Source organism: Oncorhynchus mykiss, chromosome 5 (genome assembly GCF_057628025.1).
Source record: "Oncorhynchus mykiss isolate SJ-2025 chromosome 5, ASM5762802v1, whole genome shotgun sequence".
Lineage (NCBI taxonomy): Eukaryota > Metazoa > Chordata > Actinopteri > Salmoniformes > Salmonidae > Oncorhynchus > Oncorhynchus mykiss.
Genome location: NC_143026.1, coordinates 75,134,784 through 75,162,353, shown reverse-complemented (window position 1 = coordinate 75,162,353; position 27,570 = coordinate 75,134,784). Strand labels below are relative to the sequence as shown.

Sequence of the window (27,570 nt, the reverse complement as noted above, 5' to 3'; positions counted from 1 at the left end):
CTCAGTACTTTTTTGAAGCACCTTTGGCAGCGATTACAGCCTCAAGTCTACTTGGGTATGATGCTACAAGCTTGGTACACCTGTATTTTGGGAATTTCTCCCATTCTTCTCTGCAAATCCGCTCAAGTTCTGTCAGGTTGGATGGGGAGTGTCGCTGCACAGCTATTTTCAGGTCTCTCCAGAGATGTTAGGTTGGGTTCAAGTCCAGGCTCTGGTTGGGCCAATCAATGATATTCAGAGACTTGTCCCGAAGCCACTTCTGCGTTGTCTTGGCTGTGTGCTTATGGTCGTTGTCCTGTTGGTCGTTGTCCTGTGAACCTTCGCCCCAGTCTGAGGTCCTGAGCAGGTTTTCATAATGGATCTCTGTGTACTTTGCTCTGTTCATCTTTCCCTCAATCTTGACTAGTCTCCCAGTCCCTGCTGCTGAAAAACATCCCCATAGCATGTTGGCCAGGTGATGAGTGGTGCCTGGTTTCCTCCAAATGTGGTGCTTGGCATTCAGGCCAAAGAGTTCAATCTTGGTTTCATCAGACCAGATAATCTTGTTTCTCGTGGTTCGAGAGTGCTTTATGTGCCTTTTGGCAAACTCCAAGTGGGCTGTCATGTGCCTTTTACTGAGGAGTGGCTTCCGTCGAGCCACTCTACCATAAATTCCCGAAGGATCTCCCATTTCCACAAACGAACTCTAGAGCTCTGTCAGAGTGACCATCGGGTTCTTGGTCACCTCCCTGACAAAGGCCCTTCTCCCTCAATTGCTCAGTTTGGCCAGGTGGCCAGCTCTAGGTAGAGTCTTGGTGGTTCCAAACTTCTTCAATTTAGGAGGCCACTGTGTTCTTGGGTATCTTCAATGGTGAAGATTTTTTTTGGTTTCCTTTCCCCAGATCTGTGCCTCGACACAATCCTGTCTCAGAGTTCGACTGACAATGCCTTCTACCTCATGGCTTGGTTTTTGCTATGACATACACTGTCAACTATGGGACCGTATATAGACAGGTGTGTGCCTTCCCAAATCATGTCCAATCAATTGAATCTGAACAAGTGGATTCCAAAGTTGTAGAATCATCTACATGATCAATGGAAACAGGATGCACCTGAGCTCAATTTCGAGTCTCATAGCAAAGGGTCTGTATACTTATGTAAATAAGGTATTTCCGTGTTTTATTTTTAATACATTTGTACCATTTAAAAAACATATATTTTAGAATAAGGCTGTAATGTAACAATTTTCTGGAAAAGGTGAAGAGGTCTAAATATTTTCCGAAAACACTGTAACTGGAGTGGCGTTAAGTGTTGAGGAGGATCAACTGAAGTTAAAGATTCCCGGTGTCTGTGACGCCCGCTGTCTGGTACGTGGAGAAACAGTAGTGCGCATGCCCATTATCACTTCCCCAATGCTAAGCTAACTAGTTAGCATCTAATACGCGACGCAAGAAGCAACTCAAGTCAGTGCTGATTAGTTTCTATGGAGTGAAGATGGCTCCTTTTCCCGACGAGGTGGATGTTTTCACTGGGCCACACTGGCGAATGAAACAGTTGGTGGGACTTTACTGTGAGAAGGTCTGTATAAAGCAATATGAATTTGCCCAAATAACGTAAGCTATGTAGCTAGCATGCTGCCCGTTATTTGTTACGCAGTGGTTAGCTGGCTAGTCGGAGAAATGGGTGTTGTGTTTTTGGCATAGTTGTTATGTCCGTCGCTGGCTAACGTTAGTTGGGAAATGTCTCAACTAGCATGTTAGCTTGCTAGCAACTTCAATGACATGATACTTTTGGCAACTTGTATAGCAAACAGTTCTAGCTAATTAGTTACGTGGATTAACCAGTCTGAAGTTTGCGAGTCACGTTGTTATGCAACACGTTGTGCTAGCAGGGTTGGAGATTACCTTCTAGTGTAATCTGTTACAGTTGGCTACCAATGTTAGTTACCTGTCCGAAATTGTAACCAGTAACGGCATTTTTGGAATACCCAAACTCAGTAATTTAATATGATTTACTTTTACCGTAAGAGGCATTAGAAGAAGACTAAAATGATCAATCAAACGCATTTAGTCTGGACTGTGGTGAGCCTCGCTCAGGTGGAACAAACATACATTTGCGCTTTTTTTCAATGGTGAATTGAATGTCAACATAAAGGTGTCATAATGTATTTTTTTCTCACACATCCTTTCTGGATTTTTAAAAGTAATCTATTAAGTACTTATTTCGTTTTTCAAAGTATCTAATTTGATTACAGTATTTTTGCTGCTAATATAACTGATTATAGTTCGTTTGTTTGTGATTACATGTTACTCCCAGTGATGTATAAAAACCCTGGATTGCTAATGCTTGCTATGGCACGTAATAAGCTTTGACGCCACCGTCGGCCATATTGGCACTCCCCAGAAGGAATGAATGGACTTCTACAGTATTTCAATTAAATGTTTTAAGGGCAAAATTACATGTATTTTGTTTATCATGGGTACAGTAACATAGCTTTCCAAAAATATATACTTTAGGAAAAAAAAATATTTTCTCATATTTAGCTCACATAATGATTAATTTAGTATTTATTAACTATGCATCTGTAATAGAATACATGTGACAACAACAACTGTATATGTTAATAAATGCACTTCTATAGCTTTATAAAAATTACACTGGGGGAGTGCCAAAATGGAGATGTGACGCTTCAAAATAGCGCCCCCTGTTAGTCATCTAGCGCATATAGCAATTATTGGTTCTCCCCAACCCTGCTAGCCAGCTACTTACTACGCAGTACCATGGCTAACTGTATTTTCCCCCAAGCTTTTACCTAATGTCACGTAACTTGGCATGAGCAAAACACAATGAAATTGGTGAATACCGATCCTTCCTCACAACCTGTCCTCCATTTATGGGGCTTGTTTTGGCCCAAGTTCATCTCATACAGGCATGTTCACAATTATGTTGCTTATGTGTTCAGGTCCGCAAGATAAATATATTGTAGTTTACACACACACAAAGGTGGTAGGCTGCCTAGTGGTTAGAACGTTGGGCCAGTAACCGAAAGGTTGCTAGTTCGAATCCCTTAGACAAGGGAAAAAAACATCTCCCACTGTGCCCTTGAGCAAGGCACTTAAATCTAATTATTCCTGGGTCGCAGATGATAATGGCAGACCCTGGCTGAGGGTGTCTCAAGGAGAGTTGGGATATGCAAAAAAAACCATCCAATTCACCCATGAGCATTTATACACACTTGTATATTATTAAATAGGACAAAAATAAGTACCCACTAAATTATTATATTACAGTACACACATACACACACTTTGTTAATTAGCAACACACAGCTTTATACTTTTGTTATCTGAGTAACTTTGACATGTTATTTTTCTCCATTCTACCACAGCTGTCACAGACCAACTTCTCCAACAACAATGACTTCCGCTCATTTCTTCAGTCGCTGTGTGCTACCTTCAAGGAGTTCAAGATGCATGAACAGATTGAGAATGAGTACATCATCGGCCTGTTGCAGCAGCGCAGCTGCAATGTGTATAATGTACACTCCGACAACAAGCTCTCAGAGATGTTATCCCTGTTTGAGAAAGGGCTGAGAAGCGTTAAGGTGACTCCACTAATGATATCAGCAGAAGCACTGACACTAACATAATGACATTTATGAAAAAGGCTCTCAAATAATCCCTGTTGCCCTTGAGGCTTTGTGTTGTGTCCCATTGAGTCATGCTTTTTATGAAATGGTAGACTGTCACTGTAGTGAATCATCCTACAGACAGGCATGTAATATTACTAATCAAATCAAATTTATTTATAAAGCCCTTCTTACATCAGCTGATATCTCAAAGTGCTGTACAGAAACCCAGCCTAAAACCCCAAACAGCAAGCAATGCAGGTGTAGAAGCACAGTGGCTAGGAAAAACTCCCTAGAAAGTCCAGAACCTAGGAAGAAACCTAGAGCGGAACCAGGCTATGAGGGGTGGCCAGTCCTCTTCTGGCTGTGCCGGGTGGAGATTATAACAGAACATGGCCAAGATGTTCAAATGTTCATAGATGACCAGCAGGGTCTAATAATAATAATAATAATAATAATAATAATAATAATAATAATAATAATAATAATAATAATCACAGTGGTTGCCGAGGGTACAACAGGTCAGCACCTCAGGGAGTAAATGTCAGTTGGCTTTTCATAGTCGATCATTGAGAGTATCTCTACTGCTCCTGCTGTCTCTAGAGAGTTGAAAACAACAGGTCTGGGACAGGTAGCACGTCCGGTGAACAGGTCAGGGTTCCATAGCCGCTGGCAGAACAGTTGACACTGGAGCAGCAGCAAGGCCAGGTGGACTGGGGACAGCAAGGAGTCATCAGGCCAGGTAGTCCTGAGGCATGGTCCTAGGGCTCAGGTCCTCTGAGAGAGAGAGAGAAAGAAAGAATTAGAGAGCATACTTAAATTCACACAGGACAAGACAGGAGAAATACTCTAGATATAACAGACTGACCCTAGCCTCCTGACCCATAAACTACTGCAGCATAAATACAGGAAGCTGAGACAGGAGGGGTCAGGAGACACTGTGAACCTGTCCGACGATACCCCCGGACAGGGCCAACCAGGCAGGATATAACCCCACCCACTTTGCCAAAGCACAGCCCCCACGCTAGAGGTCGACCGATTAATCGGAATGGCCGATTTCAAGTTTTCATAACAATCGGAACAATCGGCTTTTTTTGGACGCCGATTTTTCCCGATTTGTTTTAACATATTTGTTTTACTACTTTATTTAACGATGCAAGTCGGTTAAGAGCACGTTCAAGGACAGCCTAGGAACGGTGGGTTAACTGCCTTGTTCAGGGGCAGAACGACAGATTCAATCGTGCAACCTTGCTGTTAACTAGCTCAACGCTCTGCCTCACGAGGAGCCTGCCTGTTACGCAAATGCAGTAAGAAGCCAAGGTAAGTTGCTAGCTAGCATTAAACTTATCTTATAAAAAAACAATCAATCATATTCACTAGTTATACTACACATGATTGATGATATTACTAGTTTATCTAGCGTGTCCTGCATTGCATATAATCGATGCGGTGCGCATTCTCAAAAAAGGACTGTCGTTGCTCCAATGTGTACCTAACCATAAACATCGATGCCTTTTTTAAAATCAATACACAGAAGTATATATTTTAAAACCTGCATATTTAGCTAAAAGAAAGGTTAGCAGGCAATATTAACCAGGTGAAATTGTGTCACTTCTCTTGCGTTCATTGCACGCAGAGTCAGGGTATATTCAACAGTTTGGGCCGCCTGGCTCATTGCGAACTAATATGCCAGAATTTTACGTAATTATGACAACATTAAAGGTTGTGCAGCAATATTTAGACTTAGGGATAAAATACGTAACGGTTCTGTATTTCACTGAAAGAATAAACGTTTTGTTTTTGAAATGATAGTTTCCGGATTCGACCTTATTAATTACCAAAGGCTCGTATTTCTGTGTATTATTATGTTATAATTAAGTCTATGATTTGATAGAGCAGTCTGACTGAGCGATGGTAGGCACCAGCAGGCTCGTAAGCATTCATTCAAATAGCAATTTCGTGCGTTTTGCCAGCAGCTCTTCCCTGTGCTTCAAGCATTGAGCTGTTTATGACTTCAAGCCTATCAACTCCCGAGATTAGGCTGGTGTAACCGATGTGAAATGGCTAGCTAGTTAGCGGGGTGTGCGCTAATAGCATTTCAAACGTCACTCGCTCTGAGACTTGGAGTAGTTGTTCTCCTTGCTCTGCATGGGTAACGCTGCTTCGAGGGTGGCTTTTGTCAATGTGTTCCTGGTTCGAGCCCAGGTAGCGGTGAGGAGAGGGATGGAAGCTATACTGTTACACTGGCAAAACTAAAGTGCCTATAAGAACATCCAATAGTCAAGGGTATATGAGAGAAATAGTCCTATAATTCCTATAATAACTACAACCTAAAATTTCTTACCTGGGAATATTGAAGACTCATGTTAAAAGGAACCACCAGCTTTCATATGTTCTCATGTTCTGAGCAAGGAACTTAAACGTTAGTTTTCTTACATGGCACATATTGCACTTTTACTTTCTTCTCTAACACTTTGTTTTTGCATTATTTAAACCAAATTGAACATGTTTCATTATTTATTTGAGGCTAAATTGATTTTATTGATGTATCATATTAGGTTAAAATAAGTGTTCATTCAGTATTGTTGTAATTGTCATTATTACAAATCAAATGTAAAAAAATTGACCGATTTAATCGGTATCGCCTTTTTTTTGGTCCTCCAATAATCGGTATCTGCGTTGAAAAATCGTAATCGGTTGACCTCTACCCCACACCACTAGAGGGATATCTTCAACCACCAACTTACCATCCTGAGACAAGGCTGAGAATAGCCCACAAAGATCTCCGCCACGGCACAACCCAAGGGGGGGCGCCAACCCAGACAGGAAGATCACGTCAGTGACGCACCCCTCCTAGGGACGGCATGGAAGAGCACCAGTAAGCCAGTGACTCAGCCCCTCTAATAGGGTTAGAGGCAGAGAATCCCAGTGGAGAGAGGGGAACCGGCCAGGCAGAGACAGCAAGGGAGGTTCGTCGCTCCAGAGCCTTTCCGTTCAACTTCACACTCCTGGGCCAGACTACACTCAATCATAGGACCTACTGAAGAGATGAGTCTTCAATAAAGACTTAAAAGTTGAGACCGAGTCTGCGTCTCTCACATGGGTAGGCAGACCATTCCATAAAAATGGAGTTCTATAGGAGATAGCCCTGCCTCCAGCTGTTTGCTTAGACCAAATCAGAGACATTTAGGTAGGAGCAAGCCCATGTACTACAATGACAACAGTCTGGTTAAAGACGGTCTTGGTTTCCTGGTAACCTTTTAAACACTTTTTTACTTTAGTGAAACTGGCGTTTCTAAACGCAACACACAATTGAACAATATGCCTCAATTCAGAAAAGAGAAATGGTTAGCAATTCTATGATAGATGCGTGCATTTTGAACAGAAATAAAATAATTGAGAGATCTTTTGAGTTCTTGGCATTATGTTGCTTGTATACAATTATGATATATATGTTTGGTGTTTGGAGGTACTTTATTTTGTAGCTTGTAGAGAGCGCCAAGCAGAACATGCATTAAATGGGCCTGTGAACATTGTTTATAGACAAAATATGTTTTTAGAGAGGTAGCCTAATTCAAACGCTTTTTGTTGCATTTTGGGGGGGATTTAGTCTTCAACTAGGAGACGAAAGAATGTTTTAATTAAACCTCATAAACAAGACTTTGTTACATTTTTTGTAAATGCTATTAGAATGCTTTTGGTTTAGAGAGTACAGATTTGTTGATGAAATGCATGAATTGGAGGAAAACATTGCTCAGTTAAATCGAGGGTATTTCAAGTTTAGCCACAAACATGTTTATTTTCTTATCCTGCAAGGGTAAGTATTTGAGTGTTTTGCTGGTCTGTTGACTCTTGTATGTTTGACAGTATTGATTTGGCAGAAGTGGAGGATTGCTGGCATTCTTAGGGGGAGTGAATGACAGTCAGTTGTTTGTGTCTGATGTGTAATGCTTGATATATTTGCAGAGTGAAAATGAGCAGCTCAACTATGCCCAGCAGCTGAAGGAAAGACTTGAGGCATTCACACAGGACTTCTTACCCCATATGAAGGAGGAGGAAGAGGTATGATATAATAATCTACAAGTAATTTATATGTAGGGTATTCTGATGTAGGACATTCTGTGTACAGTATTAATACACTGCTCAAAAAAATAAAGGGAACACTAAAATAACACATCCTAGATCTGAATGAATGAAATATTCTTATTAAATACTTTTTTCTTTACATATTTGAATGTGCTGACAACAAAATCACACAAATTATCAATGGAAATCAAATTTATCAACCCATGGAGGTCTGAATTTGGAGTCACACTCAAAATTAAAGTGGAAAACCACACTACAGGCTGATCCAACTTTGATGTAATGTCCTTAAAACAAGTCAAAATGAGGCTCAGTAGTGTGTGTGGCCTCCACGTGCCTGTATGACCTCCCTACAACGCCTGGGCATGCTCCTGATGAGGTGGTGGATGGTCTCCTGAGGGATCTCCTCCCAGACCTGGACTAAAGCATCCGCCAACTCCTGGACAGTCTGTGGAGTGAGACATGATGTCCCAGATGTGCTCAATTGGATTCAGGTCTGGGGAACGGGCGGGCCAGTCCATAGCATCAATGCCTTCCTCTTGCAGGAACTGCTGACACACTCCAGCCACATGAGGTCTAGCATTGTCTTGCATTAGGAGGAACCCAGGGCCAACCGCACCAGCATATGGTCTCACAAGGGGTCTGAGGATCTCATCTTGGTACCTAATGGCAGTCAGGCTACCTCTGGCGAGCACATGGAGGGCTGTGCGCCCCCCCCAAAGAAATGCCACCCCACACCATGACTGACCCACCGCCAAACCGGTCACGTTGGAGGATGTTGCAGGCAGCAGAACGTTCTCAACGGCGTCTCCAGACTGTCACGTCTGTCACATGTGCTCAGTGTGAACCTGCTTTCATCTGTGAAGAGCACAGGGCACCAGTGGCAAATTTGCTAATCTTTGTGTTCTCTGGCAAATGCCAAATGTCCTGCAGCACTACCTGAGCCACTTGTGTAGGTTGTAGACTCCGTCTCATGCTACCACTAGAGTGAAAACACCACCAGCATTCAAAAGTGACCAAAACATCAGCCAGGAAGCATAGGAACTGAGAAGTGGTCTGTGGTCACCACCTGCAGAACCACTCCTTTATTGGGGGTGTCTTGCTAATTGCCTATAATTTCCACCTGTTGTCTATTCCATTGCACAACAGCATGTGAAATGTATTGTCAATCAGTGTTACTTCCTAAGTGGACAGTTTGATTTCACAGAAGTGTGATTGACTTGGAGTTACATTGTGTTGTTTAAATGTTCCCTTTTTTTTTTTTTGAGCAGTGTACATATTTGTTACACTACCATTCAAAAATTTGGGTTCACTTAGAAATGTCTTTGCTTTTGAAAGAATTTTTTTTAAATTGTCCATTTAAAATAACATCAACTTGATCAGAAATACAGTGTAGACATTGTTAATGTTGTAAATGACTATTGTAGCTGGAAACGGCTGATTTAAAAAAAAATGGAATATCTACATAGGCGTACAGAGGCCCATTATCAGCAACCATCACTCCTGTGTTCCAATGGCACGTGTTAGCTAATCCAAGTTTATCATTTTAAAAGGTTAACTGATCATTAGAAAACCCTTTTGCAATTATGTTAGCACAGCTGAAAACTGTTGTCCCGATTTTAAAGAAGCAATAAAACTGGCCTTTAGACTAGTTGAGTATCTGGAGCAACATAATTTTGTGGGTTCGATTACAGGCTCAAAATGTCCAGAAACAAATAACTTTCTTCTGAAACTCGTCAGTCTATTCTTGTTCTGAGAAATTAAGGCTATTCCATGCGAGAAATTGCCAAGAAACTGAAGATTTCGTACTACTCCCTTCACAGAACAGCGCAAACTGGCTCTGACCAGAATAGAAAGAGGAGTGGGAGGACCCGGTGCACAACTGAGCTAAAGGACAAGTACTGTACTTTAGAGTGTCTAGTTTGAGAAACGGACGCCTCACATGTCCTCAACTGGCAGCTTCATTAAATAGTACCCGCAAAACATCAGTCTCAACGTCAACAGTGAAGAGGCGACTACGGGACGCTGGCCTTCTAGGCAGAGTTCCTCTGTCCAGTGTCTGTGTTCTTTTGCCCATCTTAATATTTTATTTTTATTGGCCAGTCTGAGATTTGTTGACGTTGAGACTGGTGCTTTGCGGTTATTTTTAATGAAGCTGACATTAACAATGTCTATACACTGTATTTCTGATCAATTTGATGCTATTTTAATGGACAATTTATTTATTTTTTATTAAAAAAACAAGGACATTTCTAAGTGACCCCAACCTTTTGAACAGTAGTGTATATCCAGTGTAAAATCCATGAATGGAGACCTTCAAGTAGAGCTGTTGCAGTGACCGTATTACCACCACACTGACAGTCATTAGTCATGACCGTATTACCACCACACTGACAGTCATTAGTCATGACCGTATTACCACCACACTGACAGTCATTAGTCATGACCGTATTACCACCACACTGACAGTCATTAGTCATGACCGTATTACCACCACACTGACAGTCATTAGTCATGACCGCAGTAAAATTCCATGTGACCATTGAGTCACGGTAATTTCTTCTTATGCACTCTGGACATGCTTTGGTAGTACCCAACTTGCTAATGACCATCAGGTCCTAATGGCCTGGTACTCAGGGCTCTATTGTCCCTCTAGCCACTCTGACATCAATGCAAATGCATTCAAAAATCACATCAGACACTTATCATCAAAATAGTATTGTGCTTTAAAACTCACGTCACTGTGGCGATCAATTTGAAGAAAAGTTCAACAGCAGGTTGAAACTGAGTGTAAAACATGGTCATTGTGGATGTTGTTTCAAAGCCTAACACAACAAAATGGACATGGCTTTCTAAGGTGATGATTCATTCAAGACAAACATAAGCATATTACAGTTTGTGTAGGCTTTTGAGCCCAAGCCTGAAAAACAATTAATTAAAGTAATGATTGTGCCGTTATACAATACATAACCTACCGCCTATTACACATTGCATAGAAACATAAATCAGAAAAGATGTCTTTGGCACATAATTGGTCTAGCCTATACTACAAAATTAAACAAATCTGTGGACTGTATTATTATGTATACTGGATGGACTGGTTACCTAATGCTACGCTCCCAAATCTCTGTCCATGATTCAGGTAGAGAACATATAGCCCTAGGCAATGCTGTTGGTTCATTGATTGTGCAGGGTGACTTAAAGTTAGCCTACAATTATAGTGAATTTGATTTTTGAATAGCCTAGTAATAGGACTTTTTATAATTAATCGGGTGACACATTACCGTTAGCTATGCAGATTCCATCTCCGCTCTCTCCTTTATTCCTTTCTTGAGCTCACAGAGGGGCTGTCAAGAGTTTAGTGAAATGTTTTGTTGCGAAAACATTTTACTATTGATGTTCCCGAACAGATTTCACTTGGTTCCTAAATTAAGCACAGGGTTGCAGGAACAGGGTTGGAGAGCCCATGGCATACAGAGTTTGGGTGGAATATTAGAATATTACCTGTCAGGGCCTCCCGAGTGGCGCAGCAGTCTAAGGCACTGCATCCCAGTGCTAGAGGCATCACTACAGACCCGGGTTTGATCCTGGGCTGTGTTACAACCGGCCGTGATTGGGAGTCCCATAGGGCGGTGCAGAAACAGTGGTTGATGTGTGGAGTGAAATGTGTTCTTAACAGGGCTGTCCCCGATGAAACAAAATCTTGGTCGACCAAGAGTCGTCCTGTGCTTTAGACCAATCGATTGGTCGAAATGTTGAAACATATTTTTTCATATATAGACACCCTATGTGTTTGAATAAAATCACCTACATATGCACTGAGCTTGTCTGATGCTTTAAGCACACTGTTTGGTTAAATAATTAAGACACACAAAATTCATCGGGAGCTCAATCACACTGTGTTAAACAAACAGCGATTGCCTGTGTGACTGTCCCCCCTACTGCAGTAAAAAGGCACCACATCACAGCAAGTATTTATTTTGCTGTCTGTGCTGAAGCTACAACATCACTTCATTTTAGTTTTTTACTTGTTTCGAAATCCCTCATTTCCCTATTCCCTCAACCCTTGCTTTCTTTACGTGAAACATGTATTCATCGCATGCATGTGACCAATAGGGCCTGACCTATAGCCTAACATAATCGAATCAATAAATTGGTTATAACAAACTCTGAACACTGTAATGATGTCGACAGCAAAGTGGATGTGGAGGACGTGAAAAAAAACCTCCAAACTGATGTTTACTGGGTGCTCAGGAGGGAAAGGCGATGTCAGATCTGTGGAAGACACTTGACCTAGTGAGTATTATGTGACCAACAGGTGTTGTTAGATTACAATATTATTTCTCGGCCTGTTTGGACCAGAGTAAACAACACTAAATACATTCTAAGTAATACGAGTGCAAGCTTTCTCAAATCATCAATAGCTTATAGTCACGTCATGCAGGCCATATATGTTTTGATTTCTAAGACATTCTAAAGTTTGTATTATTCCCAACTAAAGTTGCCAAATAACTCTAAATGATCACTTTTACGCTCCACATGGCCACTTCACTCGCTCCGGAATGGGAAAAATATAATTTATATTTTATTCAGCTAAGTTCAATTATATTCTTCTTATTATAAAATCATATAAAATAATGGCAGCTAAATGAACAAGCCTATGGCATGGATCATAGCCAGATAACATACAGTAGGCCAACTCATTCTGTTCTTCTGAAATACATTTTCTTCATATCATTATTTTTCATTAGGCCTGACTAAAATATGGTGTATATTATACTGAACAAAAACGTCCCAACTCTGTACCAAACATGATCGTGAATTCAGTAGTCATCATAGTAAGTACTTAACAACTAGTTTACAGTTTAGCTTTAAGTTAAAACAAATATTGCAAAGTAGACTAAATGCATTGCTGGTCCCATCTTTCATGAGCCTCATTTTTTTCTTGTACGCACATGAAGCTTATTTCTCTCAAATTTTAGCCACATCCCTGTTAGTGAGCATTTCACCTTTGCCAAGATAAGTCATCCACCTGACAGGTGTGGCATATCAAGAAGCTTATTAAACAGCATGATCATTACAGAGGTGCACCTTGGGCTGGGGACAATAAAAGGCCACTCTAAAATGTGCAGTTTTGTCACACAACATGCCACGGGTATCTCAAGTTTTGAGGGAGTATGCAATTGGCATGCCGACTGCAGGAATGTCTACCAGAGCTGTTGCCAGAGAATTAAATGTTAAATTCTCTACCATAAGCCACCTCAAATTGTTTTAGAGAATTTGGCAATATGTCTAACTGACCTCCAAACCTCAGACGACGTGTAACCACGCCAGTCCAAGACCTTCACATCTGGCTTATGATGAAACTGGGTTTGCACAACTGAAAAATTTCTGCACAAACTGTCAGAAACCGTCTCAGGTGAGCTCATTTGCGTGCTTGTCGTCCTCACCAAGGTTTCAACCTGACTGCAGTTCGGCGTCATAACTGACTTAATGTGGGCAAATGCTCACCTTGAATGGCCACTGGCACGCTGGAGAAGTGTGCTCTTCACGGATGAATCCCGGTTTCAACTGTACTAGGCAGATGGCAGTGGTATCGTGTGGGCGAGCGGTTTCTGGTGTCAATGTTGTGAACAGAGTGCCTCATGGTGGTGGTGGGGTTATGGTATGGGCAGACATAAGCTACGGACAATGAACACAATTGCATTTTATCAATGGCAATTTGAATGCACAGAGATACTGTGATGAGATCCTGAGGTCCATTGTCATGCCATTCATCCTCCGCCATCACCTCATGTTTCTGCATGATAATGCACAGCCCCTTGTCGCAAGGCTCTGTACACAATTCCTGGAATCTGAAAATGTCCCAGTTCTTTCATGGCCTGCACACTCACCAGGCATGTCACCCATTGAGCATGTGTGGGATGCTCTGGATCAGTGTGTACGACAGCGTGTTTCAGGTCCCGCCAATAGCAATTTTGCACAGCCATTGAAGTGGAGTGGGACAACATTCCACAGGCCACTATCAACAGCCTGATCAACTCTATGCGAAGGACATGTCACCTGCATGAGGCAGATTGTAGTCTCACCAGATACTGACCGGTTTTCTGATCCATGCCTGTAACTTTTTCTTTAAGGTATCTGTGACCAACCGATGCATTTCTGTATTCCCAGTCGTGAAATCATAGATTAAGTCCCAAGTTGTTTATTTCAATTGACTGGATTCCTTTTATATGAACTGTAACTCAGTAAAATATATTTTTGTTCTTTTTTGTTACATGTTGTTTATTTTTGTCCAGTGTAAATTGATTTTATTAGACTTTTATAGATGCCAAAGGCACGCATCAGCGGCTTGTATGCAGCTTGTATTCGTGGAGGCCTGGAGATGCGAAACGTGTTTATGTTAATAAACAGTAAATTACCGTGAACCGGTAGTTTTTTGCATGGCAATAACTGTCTGGAAAAAATGTAATGACCTCCACAGCCCTACCAGCAAGTATAACATGTTCAGAACTGTGGGTCTTTCTGTATTTTCTATAGTAATGCATTGTTTTGCATGTGCTTGTGTGTAATGCAAGTGAATGTGTATATCCAGGTGTTCCAGCCCATGCTGATGCAGTACTTCACTTATGAGGAGCTGAAAGACATCAAGAAGCAGGTGATAGCGCAGCACAGTAGCCAGCAGCGATGGAACTGTGCAGCAGAGGTGCTGAAGGGGCTCAGTCTGTGGAGCCAGGCAGAGGAGCTGCACAAGGCCTTCAAGTATGCTGACCATGAGAAGACTGATGATGGTGAGTCAGACAGACCCTTCATTATCTTTCTTAGTTAGTACACATCTTTGTGATATCTACCCTATCTATCTTTCCCTACACAATCCTTTTACCTAATATCTTTCAAGAACATACATCCCAACTTCCTCATAACTATGCTGAATTGGAGGATGTGGTCAGTACTTGTTTAGGAAATGAATACTGACCACAAATTTCCCATAACCAAATGTTCCTTTGAGGCGTGGCTCTAACCCTTACCAAAAACATTTTTACGGACCGCTGAATCACAATGCTGCTGCCTCATTTCCCACTGTTTGCTGCGGTCTAACAATGATTCTTGGATGTCTATATTTACCGTAAACTGTAGAGAAGCATGTCACTTCTAAACTCTTATAAGAACTGTACTTAAATTCAGTGTGAACACTATAAAAAAACTCTACTTATTATCATTCCTCAGAATTGGAGAAAGAGCTGTGCTCCGCCCACATCTCCCAGCTGCCCACAGAGGTCCTGCTGTGTCTGTTCCGCTACCTGGGCCCTGAGGACCTGTGTCACTGTGGCCAGGTGTGCTCTGCCTGGTCTGACCTGGCCAAGACCGGCTCTCTGTGGAGACACCTCTACCCTGTACGCTGGGCCAGAGGTACAAAGATCAACCTTTACCTTTTTATACTTTTATCACCTCCAATGGGAATGCAGTCAACACTAGAAAAACTGCCATACCAATACAATCCTTTGACACCGTTCTCATTAAGAAAACAGTTGCTGAGTTTGTATTTTGAGTGTGTGCCTTCTGTGTCTGTTTCCCAGGGGATTACTATCGCGGTCCCCCAGATGATCTGAACCAGGAGCCGGATGAGGAGTGGGTGAAAAGTCTGCAGGATGAGGGCAAGGCCTACCAGGAGTGGGATGAGGATGCAGATGTGGATGAGTCTGGTGAGTTACCAGTCAGTCTAATGTATTTGTCAGGAGTACATCTGATACGATCAAGTGAATGCATAGTTTGATTGAAGTGACACAGATGTGTTTACAGATTTGGGTGAACTGTTTGGATATGACTTCTAGAAAATGGTCCTCTTTTCTATCCACATTCTCCCTTGTCTAGATGTATCTTGTGAAGACTCCTTGGCTATAAGTGCTGCTCAGAGGGAGAAGAAGCTACTGAATGGAATGATCCAGAACCTTCTGCCAGCTGTGGGTTCCTCTGTCAGGTCCATCGTTCTGGCCTACAGCTCTACGGTCTCCAGTAAGATGGTATGGACCAGGAATATTCATGATCATATGCCTAGAACATCAATAAAGCAGAGCCTTGAGAAACACTGGGTGCATATGAATGAAGGATGTTTGAGACTGAATAGATTATACATGGCAGAGTGTAGGTTAATGATCTGTATGTATATGGGTGTCTGCTGCTGCAGGTGCGTCAGATCCTCAGTCTCTGTCCTAATCTCACCCACCTGGACCTCACTCAGACTGATGTCACAGACTCCGCCTTTGACAGGTATGCCATCCGTGCCACACCAATTATGCTGAACACTACATGGTGTGATGTACTATTCAAATAATTTTGTCTGTCTTTTCTAATTATATATTTTTTATCTTCTGCCTGTCAGTTGGTCATCTCTGTGGGCATGTCTCTCTCTGGAGCACCTAGACCTTTCAGGCTGTGAGAAGATCACTGACCGCACACTGAAGAAGCTGTCCCTGGGTCTTGGGGACCTGGCATCTCCCACCTGCTCTGACCGACAAGCCAAGCTTCTGAAGAGCCCTCCTTCTCCTATCAGTCTGCTCGACAAGCGCAGCCTCCGTCCGACTGGGCACAGCCGGCAGGTCCTGATCTTCAAGCAGTGGCCAGGGAGACTGGGCAGAGCCCCCTGCAGCCCCACCAGGGTCTGGGTCCTGGACCCCTTGGAGCTGGCTGACATCGAGGATGCTGCGGAGTGGAACCGACGCAGGGGAGTGTCTACCCCTGAGGTGCGGGGCTTTGTGGAGACTCAGCCAGGGGGATTGTCGTGTTGCTGTAGGAGAAGTAGGGGGGGCTTCAGGACTTGCTTTAGCACCTCCTACAGGCAGCAGCAGTATGGGCTTGGGGAGGCCGGCTGTGGCCATTCCACCTGCTGCACTGGTGAGACGGCCCTGAGGACTTTAGGAGGGCTGCAGTATGAGTCTCACACCACCAGGGGCAGTGCAGGGGCAGAGTTTCGGACTAAATGCTCCTCTGGGGGCCAGTTGTGCCTGGAGTGTGACAACAGAACTGATCAGTCAGACGGTCGGCGCTCACTAAGGTTCCTCAGCCTGTCTGGATGCTATCAGGTCACAGACCTGGGCTTGAGGTAAACTGCTTATGACCCCTCTGTATTATGTATTCCACCTATGTAAACATTGCTTTAACATAGATTTTGAGTAGGGAATGAGTGTATTATGGACATGAAATCTATGTGTGTGTTTCAGGGCACTGTCTCAGCGTGGAGGGCTTCCTCACCTGGAGCATCTGAACCTGTCTGGATGTCTCCTCATCACTGAGGTGGGGCTACAGGAGCTGGTGTCAGCCTGTCCTGCCCTCAATGATGAACACTTCTACTACTGCGACAACATCAACGGTAATGTACACATTAGTTTACAACATTAGGGGAAAATAACCTCTCAAAAAATAGAACTAAGTTATGCAATGTTATACACTTGAATGTTGCACAAATGTGTAGGAAGAGCATTATGTATCATATCGAGTTGAATGGATGACTTTTGGTGGTGGATTGTATTCCAGTATGAATGTTCCGAATCTCACCTGTACAGCTCGTTTCCCAGTGTAAGTTCCTTATGTAACAGCCCTGCTGATCTTATGAGGTGGAAGGTAAGTGGGCTTTAAGGTAGTCAGAGAAACGCATTCAGTGTACACTACAACTTAATGCTTAACGCCATAGTATTAGTGTAAACCATTTAACATTGTTTCTGAACCAAGAGCGTGGACAGAAGTCCAACTTGGCAATAGGTACATGTCCACATTACTGGGGACTCACACTAGGCGAGATAAATCACCAACCTAGCTACCAGTCATTTTCTATGAAATAAGGAGACTCCACATTGGTCAACAGTCAATCGGAAGAGGGCAGCTCTTATTAGCAAGCTTTGACATTGGTGAACAACAAACTGATGTTATGCTTGCTATTTGAAGGATACACGTCAACCGTTTGATTGCTGATTATCTTGGCAAGTGTGAGACCCCTCTTAAGGACAGCAGTAACTGGCCCACTGTATTCTGTTACTCTGCAGGTCCTCACGCTGACACGGCCAGCGGCTGCCAGAACCTGCAGTGTGGCTTCAGGGTGTGCTGCCGCTCTGGAGAGTGACCTTTGACCCAGCTCCACAACCCCCCCCCACCCAAAGGTTCCTCATCTGCACTTTAATCACCTGGGAATAAACCAATCTCTGTACTTTGTCACTTAAAATAGTTTGTAGATATACAAAAAATAAACTTGTGACATTTCCATCTGTTTTTAGAAAAATATGGGTGTTGGATGTATGAAGTATCTGCAAATGTAAATTCTAGTTCCTTATTGAGAAAGTGTTCCTTTAACATTTTAATTTGAGTTGCAAAAAAGCAGATGTTATACGTGACCAAGTACTTGTTGTTTCTGTAGTGAATTGAACCAGGTATCCTGTAGTTTTTGACTAGGTCCACCACCTCTGCTCCTACTTCCTTGTTTTAGATCTCTGATTGCTGTAAGTCTTAATTGGTTGATTTATTGAAGTTAGAAACATCAGATAATTCAATGTTGAGATGTGAGTTCTCTTCACATGATACATGTTGGGAGTGGTGATTCACACGGTGGCAGATGGTGTGTAACATCAGTGACTTAAGAATCTGAAGAAAACTGCACAGTCCTGGAGAACACTGATCATGTCACTTCTAGAGATGACAGGTGGCCAGATCACTGTTAGAATTGCCTCAGATGTGGGCAGGCATTTCAGGTATAGAGTTATGGTGGTATTTGTCTGCAGGTAATACCCTTATTCCAAATCTTGGATTTCATAATGCTTCTCATCTTTCTCCTTTGTGGCTAGAAACATTGGATTGTGATAATATTTTCCCTTTGTCATTGTGTAATGAATCAATGGTAAGGGCACTGAAATTCACATAAGCTCTCCCAGTTACTTCACAAAATGATCTAGACATACAGTTGAATGACAATGGAGCAGATTTGAGAAATAGTAACTACTCTGATCCACTGAGTGCTGGTCTTTATACATAGCACAACTTCTGGAGACCCATTATTTGCTTGTTCAAACAATCTGCATGAGAAGTTCTATTGGTTATGAACAATAAAAGTATATTGGATTTAAAGTGAAATACAGTATGTATGCGGTAAAGGATTCAAACAAATGTGGTATTTTGTTTAAAGTTTATGATAAAATCTGTTATTACACTGCACATAACACAAGACTGTCAGATTTGGTAGCTACAGTTAATTGTGATTCCATAGGAATGGTGAACAAACCCAACTCGGAGTCATCCAGAGCTATCACACTCAAATACAAGACTAAATGACAATACCAAATCAATAGATTACGGTTACATGCACACAATGTGATTATTGTGGATAGTCAGATGAATATAATTTGATTAAAATGTTGGAATGCAAGTTAAGGTGTTTACATGTTTTAATCGGTGTATGCTTGCTTTGATTTTGACATTATGCCGATTTAAGATAAGAAGTTGGGTGTTTAGATGACTATTGCATAATCAGCCTACTGCTATAATCAGTTTAATATTGAATTATTCCTGTGCATGTATATGTACTGTAGTCTAAAAGGGAGTTGTGCTCTAAACGTTTCTTCATAAAGATACAGGTAAACAATATTGTAAAGTGCATTTATGAAAAACAAGCATGTCCAAACCTCTGCAATGGAGTTATCGTGTGCGGATGAGTGAGGCCAGGTAAACCCAGACAGACAGGACATTGTTAGGGTAGGCATGGACATGAACTGCCAGGGCAAACTCCACATTGGACGCCTCCACGTTGTGGACGCCTGTACTGTAGACTGCCTCGATAATGGGCCGGACCTCTGAGAATGGAAGATGCAGGGGGAATCCTGAAATCTGTTAAAGGAGGAAATAGAGACCGTCAGTGAGGCTGTTCCACAGCCAAGGAAATCCAGTCATGTATCAACTGTTTCTTTCCGTAGCATAAGCTAACATTCTGGGAGGCTGAAGAACTCCCCTAATTATAACAAATGTCAGTGCCATGACCATCAAAAGGCAATGCTCATAATTTCATCTGAAGAACTGGATGTTTTATGGACCGCTCCATGTCAGGACTACTACGTCATTCCCCTGTCCCTCCCAGCCCCAGACTGTCCTGTCCCTCCCAGCCCCAGACTGTCCTCTGTCCTGTCCCTCCCAGACTGTCCTGTCCCTCCCAGCCCCAGACTGTCCTCTCCCCTGTCCCTCCCAGCCATAGACTGTCCTCTCCCCTGTCCCTCCCAGCCATAGACTGTCCTCTCCCCTGCCCCTCCCAGCCATAGACTGTCCTCTCCCCTGCCCCTCCCAGCCATAGACTGTCCTCTCCCCTGTCCCTCCCAGCCCCAGACCAGACTCACCCTGTAGTCCCCTAGTAAACTCTGTAACTCTAGACGGTGCTCGTCTGCCACGTCCCTCCCTCCACTCAGCTCCAGCTTTGGCAGGAAGTGGCGCAAGGTGGAGGTGCAGTAGCGGTTCCAGCGGGTCGGGTGGCGGGGCCGCCATTCCATGATCTTCTCTTTTAGAATCTTCTCAACCCTACAGGTAAGGGAAGTGGAGGTGTTAACCTCCATATAGCGTGCCTTCGGGAAGTATTCAGGACCCCTACATTTTGTTAGGTTATTCTAAAATGTATTATTGTTTTTTTCCCTTATCAATCCACACATAATACCCAATAATGACAATGCAAAAACAGGTTTTAAATATGTTAGCTAATTTATTAAAAATAAAAACATTTACATAACTATTCGAACCCTTTACTCAGCACTTTTTGCAGCAATTATAACCTACAGTCTTCTTGGGTATGACCCTACAAGCTTGGCACACCTGTATTTGGAGAGTTTCTCCCATTCTCTGCAGATCCTCTCAAGCTCTGTCAGGTTCGATGGGGAGCGCTGCTGCACAGCTATTTTCAGATTTCTCCAGAAATGTTAGATCGGGTTCAAGTCCGAGCTCTGGCTGGGCCACTCAAGGACATTCAGAGACTTGACCCGAAGCCACTCCAGCGTTGTCTTGGCTATGTTCTTAGGGTCGTTATCCTGTTGGAAGGTGAACCTTCGCCCCCAGTCTGAGGTCCTGAGCACTCTGGAGCAGGTTTTCATCTCTGTACTTTTCTCCGTTCATCTTTCCCTCAATCCTGACTACCGTAATTTCTGGACTATTAAGCGCACCTGAATATAAGCCGCACCCACTGAATTTTATAAAAATATGTATTTTGTACATAAATAAGCCGCACATGTCTATAAGCCGCAGGTGCCTACCGGTACATTGAAACAAATTAACTTTACACAGCCTTTAAACAAACATGGCTTGTAACAAAAATAAATAGGCTTTTAAACGAAACACGGCTTGTAACAAAAAAATATTTAAAAAATAGCAGTAAACAGTAGCCTACCAAGAAAGTCATTGGTCACTATCTTCCTCCTCCTGTGCACTGAAACCACTGAAGTCATCTCCTTCGGTGTCGGAGTTAAATAGCCTCAGAATTGCTTCTTCCGATGTTGGATCGTTTTCATTGTCGCTCTCGTCACTTTCATCCGGAGGCAAATTCCCAGCTGAGCTCATGCTGCCCTCTTCAACACGCAGCAGTCCAGCCTTTCGGAACCCGTTGATGATAGTGGATTTTTTGACAATGCTCCACGCTGTCAGGACCCACTGGCAGACTTGACCATCAGTTGCTCTTCGCATGCGGCCCGTTTTAGTGAAGGATTTCTCCCCACTTGTCATCCAAGCCTCCCACTGAACACGGAGCGCCACCTTGATGGGAAGTTTGAGCGCGCTTGATTTACGTCACATTATGTGACGGTGCTCAGTTTTTTGGTGGCATGAATCTTGTGGAAGCGGGAAAAATCCATAAATTAGCCGCGTCATTGTATAAGCCGCGAGGTTCAAAGCGTGGGGAAAAAAGTAGCGGCTTATAGTCCGGAAATTACGGTAGTCTCCCAGTCCCTGCAAACCATCCCCACAACATGATGCTGCCACCACCATGCTTCACCGTAGGGATGGTGCCAGGTTTCCTCCAGACGTGACACTTGGTGTTCAGGCCAAAGAGTTAAATCTTGGTTCTCATGGTCTGAGAGTCTTTAGGTGCCTTTTGGCAAACTCCAAGCAGGCTGTCATGTGCCTTTTTACTGAGGAATGGCTTCAGTCTGGGCCTGATTGGTGGAGTGCTGCAGAGATGGTTGTCCTTCTGGAAAGTTCTCCCATCTCCACAAAGGAACTCTAGAGCTCCCTGACCAAGGCCCTTCTCCCCCAATTGCTCAGTTTGGCCAGTGCGGCCAGCTCTAGGAAGAGTGTTGGTGGTCCCAAACTTCTTCCATTTAAGAACTATGGAGGCCGCTGTGTTTTTACGGACCTTCAATGCTGCAGACATTTTTTGATACCCTTCCCCAGATCTGTGCCTCGACGCAATCCTGTTTTGGAGCTCTATGGACAATTCCTTTGACCTCATCTCTTGTTTTTTGCTTTGACATGGACTTTCAACTGTGGGACCTTATATACAGTCGTGGCCAAAAGTTTTGAGAATTACAAATATTCATTTTCACAGTCTGCTGCCTCAGTTTGTATGATGGCAATTTGCATATACTCCAGAATGTTATGAAGAGTGATCAGATGAATTCCAATTAATTGCAAAGTCCCTCTGCCATGCAAATGAACTGAATCCCCCAAAAACATTTCCACTGCATTTCAGCCCTGCCACAAAAAGACCAGCTGACATCATGTCAGGGATTCTCTCGTTAACACAGGTGTGAGCGTTGACGAGGACAAGGCTAGAGATCACTCTGTCATGCAGATTGAGTTCGAATAACAGACTGGAAGCTTCAAAAGGAGGGTGGTGCTTGGAATCATTGCTCTTCCTCTGTCAATCATGGTTACCTGCAAGGAAACAAGTGCCGTCATCATTGCTTTGCACAAAAAGGGCTTCATAGGCAAGGATATTGCTGCCCGTAAGATTGCACCTAAATCAACCATTTATCGGATCATCAAGGACTTCAAGGAGAGCGGTTCAATTGTTGTGAAGGCCTCAGGGTGCCCAAGAAAGTCCAGCAAGCGCCAGGACCATTTCCTAAAGTTGATTCAGCTGCGGGATCAGGGTACCACCAGTACAGAGCTTGCTCAGGAATGGCAGCAGGCAGGTGTGAGTGCATCTGCATGCACAGTGAGGCGAAGACTTTTGGAGGATGACCTGGTGACAAGAAGGGTCACAAAGAAGCCACTTCTCTCCAGGAAAAATATCAGGGACAGACTGATATTCTGCAAAAGGTACAGGGATTGGACTGCTGAGGACTGGGGTAAAGTAATTTTCTCTGATGAATCCCCTTTCCGATTGTTTGGGGCATCCGGAAAAAAGCTTGTCTGGAGAAGACAAGGTGGCTCAGGGAAGAAAACATAGATATTATGGGTCCATGGCCAGGAAACTCCCCAGACCTTAATCCCATTGAGAATTTGTGGTCAATCCTCAAGAGGCGGGTGGACAAACAAAAAACCACAAATTCTGACAAACTCCACACCCCTTGCATAATCAATGCTTGAATACTTTCCAAAGGCACTGTACTGTGATGCAGTATGATGATGTGTTGAATTCTTTCTAGGTTAGATGACTTGCCTGTCCTGCAGCTCTGCAGCCACTGCCTTGTCTGTGCGTTGATACACCAGCTCCTCAGGCTAAACAGAGAAGAGAAGACAGAAGGGTAAGCACTGTACAGGTCAAGTCTAGAGAGATACTGAGGCTAGGTCTTAAGAGATAAATCATGTGTGGTGGCCACTGGTCACACTTGGCCTCACCTGAACACTGGACAGCCCAGGGTTTGGAAAAGCCCTGGAGAAGAACGGTTTCCAGAGTTTGGCTTTGGTGACATCAAAACTCATCCTCAGTGGAGAGGTGTACACCTGAACGTTGAACCATACCTAGAGGACAGAAGGAGTGAATATGGTATATAGAGAAACCTGTCAGACAAAACATCTTACTTCAGTCATATCATGTAAATTGGATTATAATACCGACTCACATTGTCAGCACTGACCAGGCATCCCACAGTCTGTAGAGGGCAGAAGGAGTCATACTGGCCGTAGTACTGACCACTGCTGGGGTTCCAGATAAGGTAGCGACTCTGCTCATAGGTCAGCACATACGCTGTGGGTCCCTAGGATGGAGAGGTGACAAGAGTTTTCACGAAACAGATACCACAGAGCAGAGCTGTTATAGTATGGTAGAGGGAGGTAAGTTGACCATTTTTTACATTCAGCATCACTTTCTTACAAAGATATCTACATATATTTCAGGATGTTGTGTATCCCTGTAAATCAGAATTCATGTAAACATTACAGTTTTTAAAACATAGCTTGTCCCAAAAAAGCAGACTCTTGGCACAATTTTCCCTGGGTTTGGGGTAGGTTGAGCCGCCTACAAATGTCTGTGCTGAATGGAATATTACCACTACCTTTTTAAAACCATGTCTATCTTTATTTTCCAAACACAATTCAACACAATCATGATGACATTTTTGTCTTTTAATCGTTTTAAGCATATTTTAAAAACATACTTAACACCTAACAAACAGTTTTAACATAGGCCAGATCCTGTTGTTACCTCATATCCCAGGAATAATGCCTTGCATTATACCTGGGATGAAAACAGTTCAATTGGCTCAACTTACCCCATGGCCATTGGCTCAACTTACCCCATGGCCATTGGCTCAACTTACCCCATGGCCATTGGCTCAACTTACCCCATGGCCATTGGCTCAACTTACCCCATGGCCATTGGCTCAACTTACCCCATGGCCATTGGCTCAACTTACCCCATGGCCATTGGCTCAACTTACCCCATGGCCATTGGCTCAACTTACCCCATGGCCATTGGCTCAACTTACCCCATGGCCATTGGCTCAACTTACCCCATGGCCATTGGCTCAACTTACCCCATGGCCATTGGCTCAACTTACCCCATGGCCATTGGCTCAACTTACCCCATGGCCATTGGCTCAACTTACCCCATGGCCATTGGCTCAACTTACCCCAAGGCAAACATTTTGACTATATTAGCTTACACAGGTACAGTGATGCACTTTCATGCTAGGTTTAGGACCTAATTTTGAAGCTTATAGAGACCCCAACTGATATATAGAACACTCTTTAAATTGTTACTTGGGTTTAGATACAAGCATCATGAAACCTCTTAACACAAATTAATTTGTGTTGGTGAAAATCTGTTTTTTGGACCACTTTTTCCATGTTTCTTCCTTCACAGACTATATGAAATGATGACCTCTTCCTAAATATTTGGCCGAATTTTGTATGGTTTCCTAGAAACAGGTGGGTCAACTTACCCCTTTGGCTCAACTTACCCCCTCTCCCCTAACTGCAAAACAAGTCAAGGTTGGTCATCAGTCTTAACTAGTATGCAGTTCTTTAAATTTGTTTTGGACTAATGTAGTTAAGAAAATTCAATCAGTAAGGCTGGTCTAAATGGATCGTCACTTTTCATCTAGTAAACTCCTAATTCACATTGCTTCCTATCTCACTCATCAGTATAGCAGGTATTTATAGGGTATTGTCATTGTTACCTCATCAGCATGGCAGGTATTTATAGGGTAGTGTCATAATGTTACCTCATCAGCATGGCAGGTATTTATTGGGTAGTGTCATAATGTTACCTCATCAGCATGGCAGGTATTTATAGGGTATTGTCATTGTTACCTCATCAGCATGGCAGGTATTTATAGGGTAGTGTCATAATGTTACCTCATCAGCATGGCAGGTATTTATAGGGTATTGTCATTGTTACCTCATCAGCATGGCAGGTATTTATAGGGTATTGTCATTGTTACCTCATCAGCATGACAGGTATTTATAGGGTATTGTCATTGTTACCTCATCAGCATGGCAGGTATTTATAGGGTAGTGTCATAATGTTACCTCATCAGCATGGCAGGTATTTATAGGGTATTGTCATTGTTACCTCATCAGCATGGCAGGTATTTATAGGGTAGTGTCATAATGTTACCTCATCAGCATGGCAGGTATTTATAGGGTATTGTCATTGTTACCTCATCAGCATGGCAGGTATTTATAGGGTAGTGTCATAATGTTACCTCATCACCATGGCAGGTATTTATAGGGTAGTGTCATAATGTTACCTCATCAGTTTTCCTCCTTTCCTTTTAGCAACAGTGCAGATTGTCATTGACCTATTAACCTCAGCCTATGAGCATGGCACTAATGCAATTCCACCACGGTTGCTGATTTAAGCTTTTGGCTTACTAGTGCAATAATCACTTTCCTTTCAACCAATGTTGAATGCCAGCATCTGGCTCTATTCCTCAGAGACCAGGCCTACCCCTAACTATTCAATAAAATTCCTTATTAGATTTAGTCTCTGTTCATTCAGTTAAGCCTGTACTTGATTGAAGTCTAGTTGTCCAGCTTTGTGTTGCTCACCTCAGGAATGGCGCTGCCGATGATGAGCCAAGCCTTCTTGCCCATAGACAGGAAGTAATTACAGAGCAGTACAGCATGTTCCTCCTCATCGCCCGCCAGCAGGGTCAGGAATTGCTTCCAACAGGAAAAGGAAACCCAGAGTTACTAAGAGCCCGCCCTCTACTAAGACTATTGGAATCTACAATCAGAGTCTCTGAATATGTGTCTCACGTCACAGGTGCTCCACAGGTCACAGACACCAGCAAATGAGACGCTATCAGGCATAGAGGGGATGAGAGAAACATACCGAGCTATCAGCTCCTTGAGAAAGGGAAGGAGAGGGAGACACGGGTATGAAATCAAGCAACAGTCAAAGCTTGAGAGTGCTATAACTCAGCAATCAGACTGAGGCTCCATTATCAGTAGTGACTGTTTGTGTTGTCTCAGCGGAGACCTGACCTGACTGACTGACCGTGGCCTCCTGGGGGCTGTTGGGGAAGGCGTCGAGCAGCTCCTGCGGGGGGTTGAGGGGGCGGAGGTAACGGCTGATGAACACAGTCTTCCCGTTGATGTCGATGACGGTGGTGAGGCAGGGACGGTTGGGGTAACTCACTGCTGCGTCCCTCTCAAAGACCTCTGAGGCCAGCAGTAGACGCTCGCCCTCCTGGCTGTCAAACTGGGACAAGGGTCAGAGGAGTAGAGTGGGTGGGGGGGGTTACCATAAAGCTACAGCAGTACACTTAGATCAGCGAGAGTCAGATGGTCTGCATATATTTGTGTCTAGTCTACTAATAACTGTGAGGGAGGAGGGATGTTGATGTGGGACCGCTGAAAAAGGAACTGTTAGACTGCTTGGGTACATTAGTCACAGTGTGATGTAGTCAACATCTATCTAATCAAAACACAATGTTAATGCCATCATTCAGTTTACTGCAGATAGCATATCTCAGTAAACAGGTACCTTTACTTCCTTCATCTAACAAATGCAGCAAAGGACAGAAAAAAGAAAAGAAAATCGACATAAACCTCACTCTTCAGAGAATAAAGAAATAATGAAGGAATGTTAATAACTCATGCATTTAGTAAATAAAAAAAAATGAAAAAGGCTATGACAGATCAAACACAGAGAGCCTGGAGACAGCTAGGACATACAGAGACAGCCTGCCAGGCTGACTAACCTTCTCCCTGACAGTCTCTCCAGGTACCAGCTGTGGTTCTATGGTGATGAAGAGTGTGATGAAGGCTCCTTCACTAAGACTGCGTACAGCGTCGTAGCCACCATCACTGGCTAGGCTGCGCTCCTTACTGTATCCCAACAACACCGGTGGGGTGTCCACCTTAAACGTGCCGTCAATCTGCCAGATCAGGTCAGACAACAGAACCACAGCAGTAAGTTACTTATGTCAATGTGAGTCACTGTCTGTCAATCAGGGGTCTGGTGTCATAGACAGTTAGTC

General features: G+C 43.3%; 2 protein-coding genes across 7 annotated transcripts in view; one reads left to right on the top strand and one right to left on the bottom strand.

Moving 5' to 3' along the window:
- The first annotated feature begins 1,341 nt into the window (after positions 1-1,341).
- LOC110524532 (F-box/LRR-repeat protein 5) lies at positions 1,342-18,805 on the top strand. Its single transcript, XM_021604266.3, has 11 exons — positions 1,342-1,557; positions 3,368-3,583; positions 7,574-7,669; positions 14,286-14,481; positions 14,918-15,100; positions 15,268-15,393; positions 15,563-15,711; positions 15,876-15,958; positions 16,071-16,790; positions 16,909-17,057; positions 17,728-18,805. Exons 1-11 carry the CDS (start codon positions 1,474-1,476, stop codon positions 17,802-17,804), a joined length of 2,079 nt encoding a protein of 692 aa, XP_021459941.3. The 5' UTR covers positions 1,342-1,473; the 3' UTR covers positions 17,805-18,805.
- A 40-nt stretch (positions 18,806-18,845) lies between these two features.
- Positions 18,846-27,570, bottom strand: part of cc2d2a (coiled-coil and C2 domain containing 2A) — a 33,266-nt gene continuing 24,541 nt past the window's right edge. For all 6 annotated transcript variants that reach the window (XM_021604263.3, XM_090235890.1, XM_090235889.1 and 3 more), the window contains 9 exons: positions 27,292-27,468; positions 26,586-26,789; positions 26,345-26,434; positions 26,135-26,248; positions 23,704-23,838; positions 23,480-23,602; positions 23,301-23,359; positions 20,056-20,233; positions 18,846-19,555 (listed from right to left, as the gene is read on the bottom strand). In XM_021604263.3, coding sequence (XP_021459938.2) covers positions 19,367-19,555; positions 20,056-20,233; positions 23,301-23,359; positions 23,480-23,602; positions 23,704-23,838; positions 26,135-26,248; positions 26,345-26,434; positions 26,586-26,789; positions 27,292-27,468 — 1,269 coding nt within the window. In that variant the 3' untranslated portion in view covers positions 18,846-19,366. The remainder of the gene's footprint in view (positions 19,556-20,055; positions 20,234-23,300; positions 23,360-23,479; positions 23,603-23,703; positions 23,839-26,134; positions 26,249-26,344; positions 26,435-26,585; positions 26,790-27,291; positions 27,469-27,570) is intronic.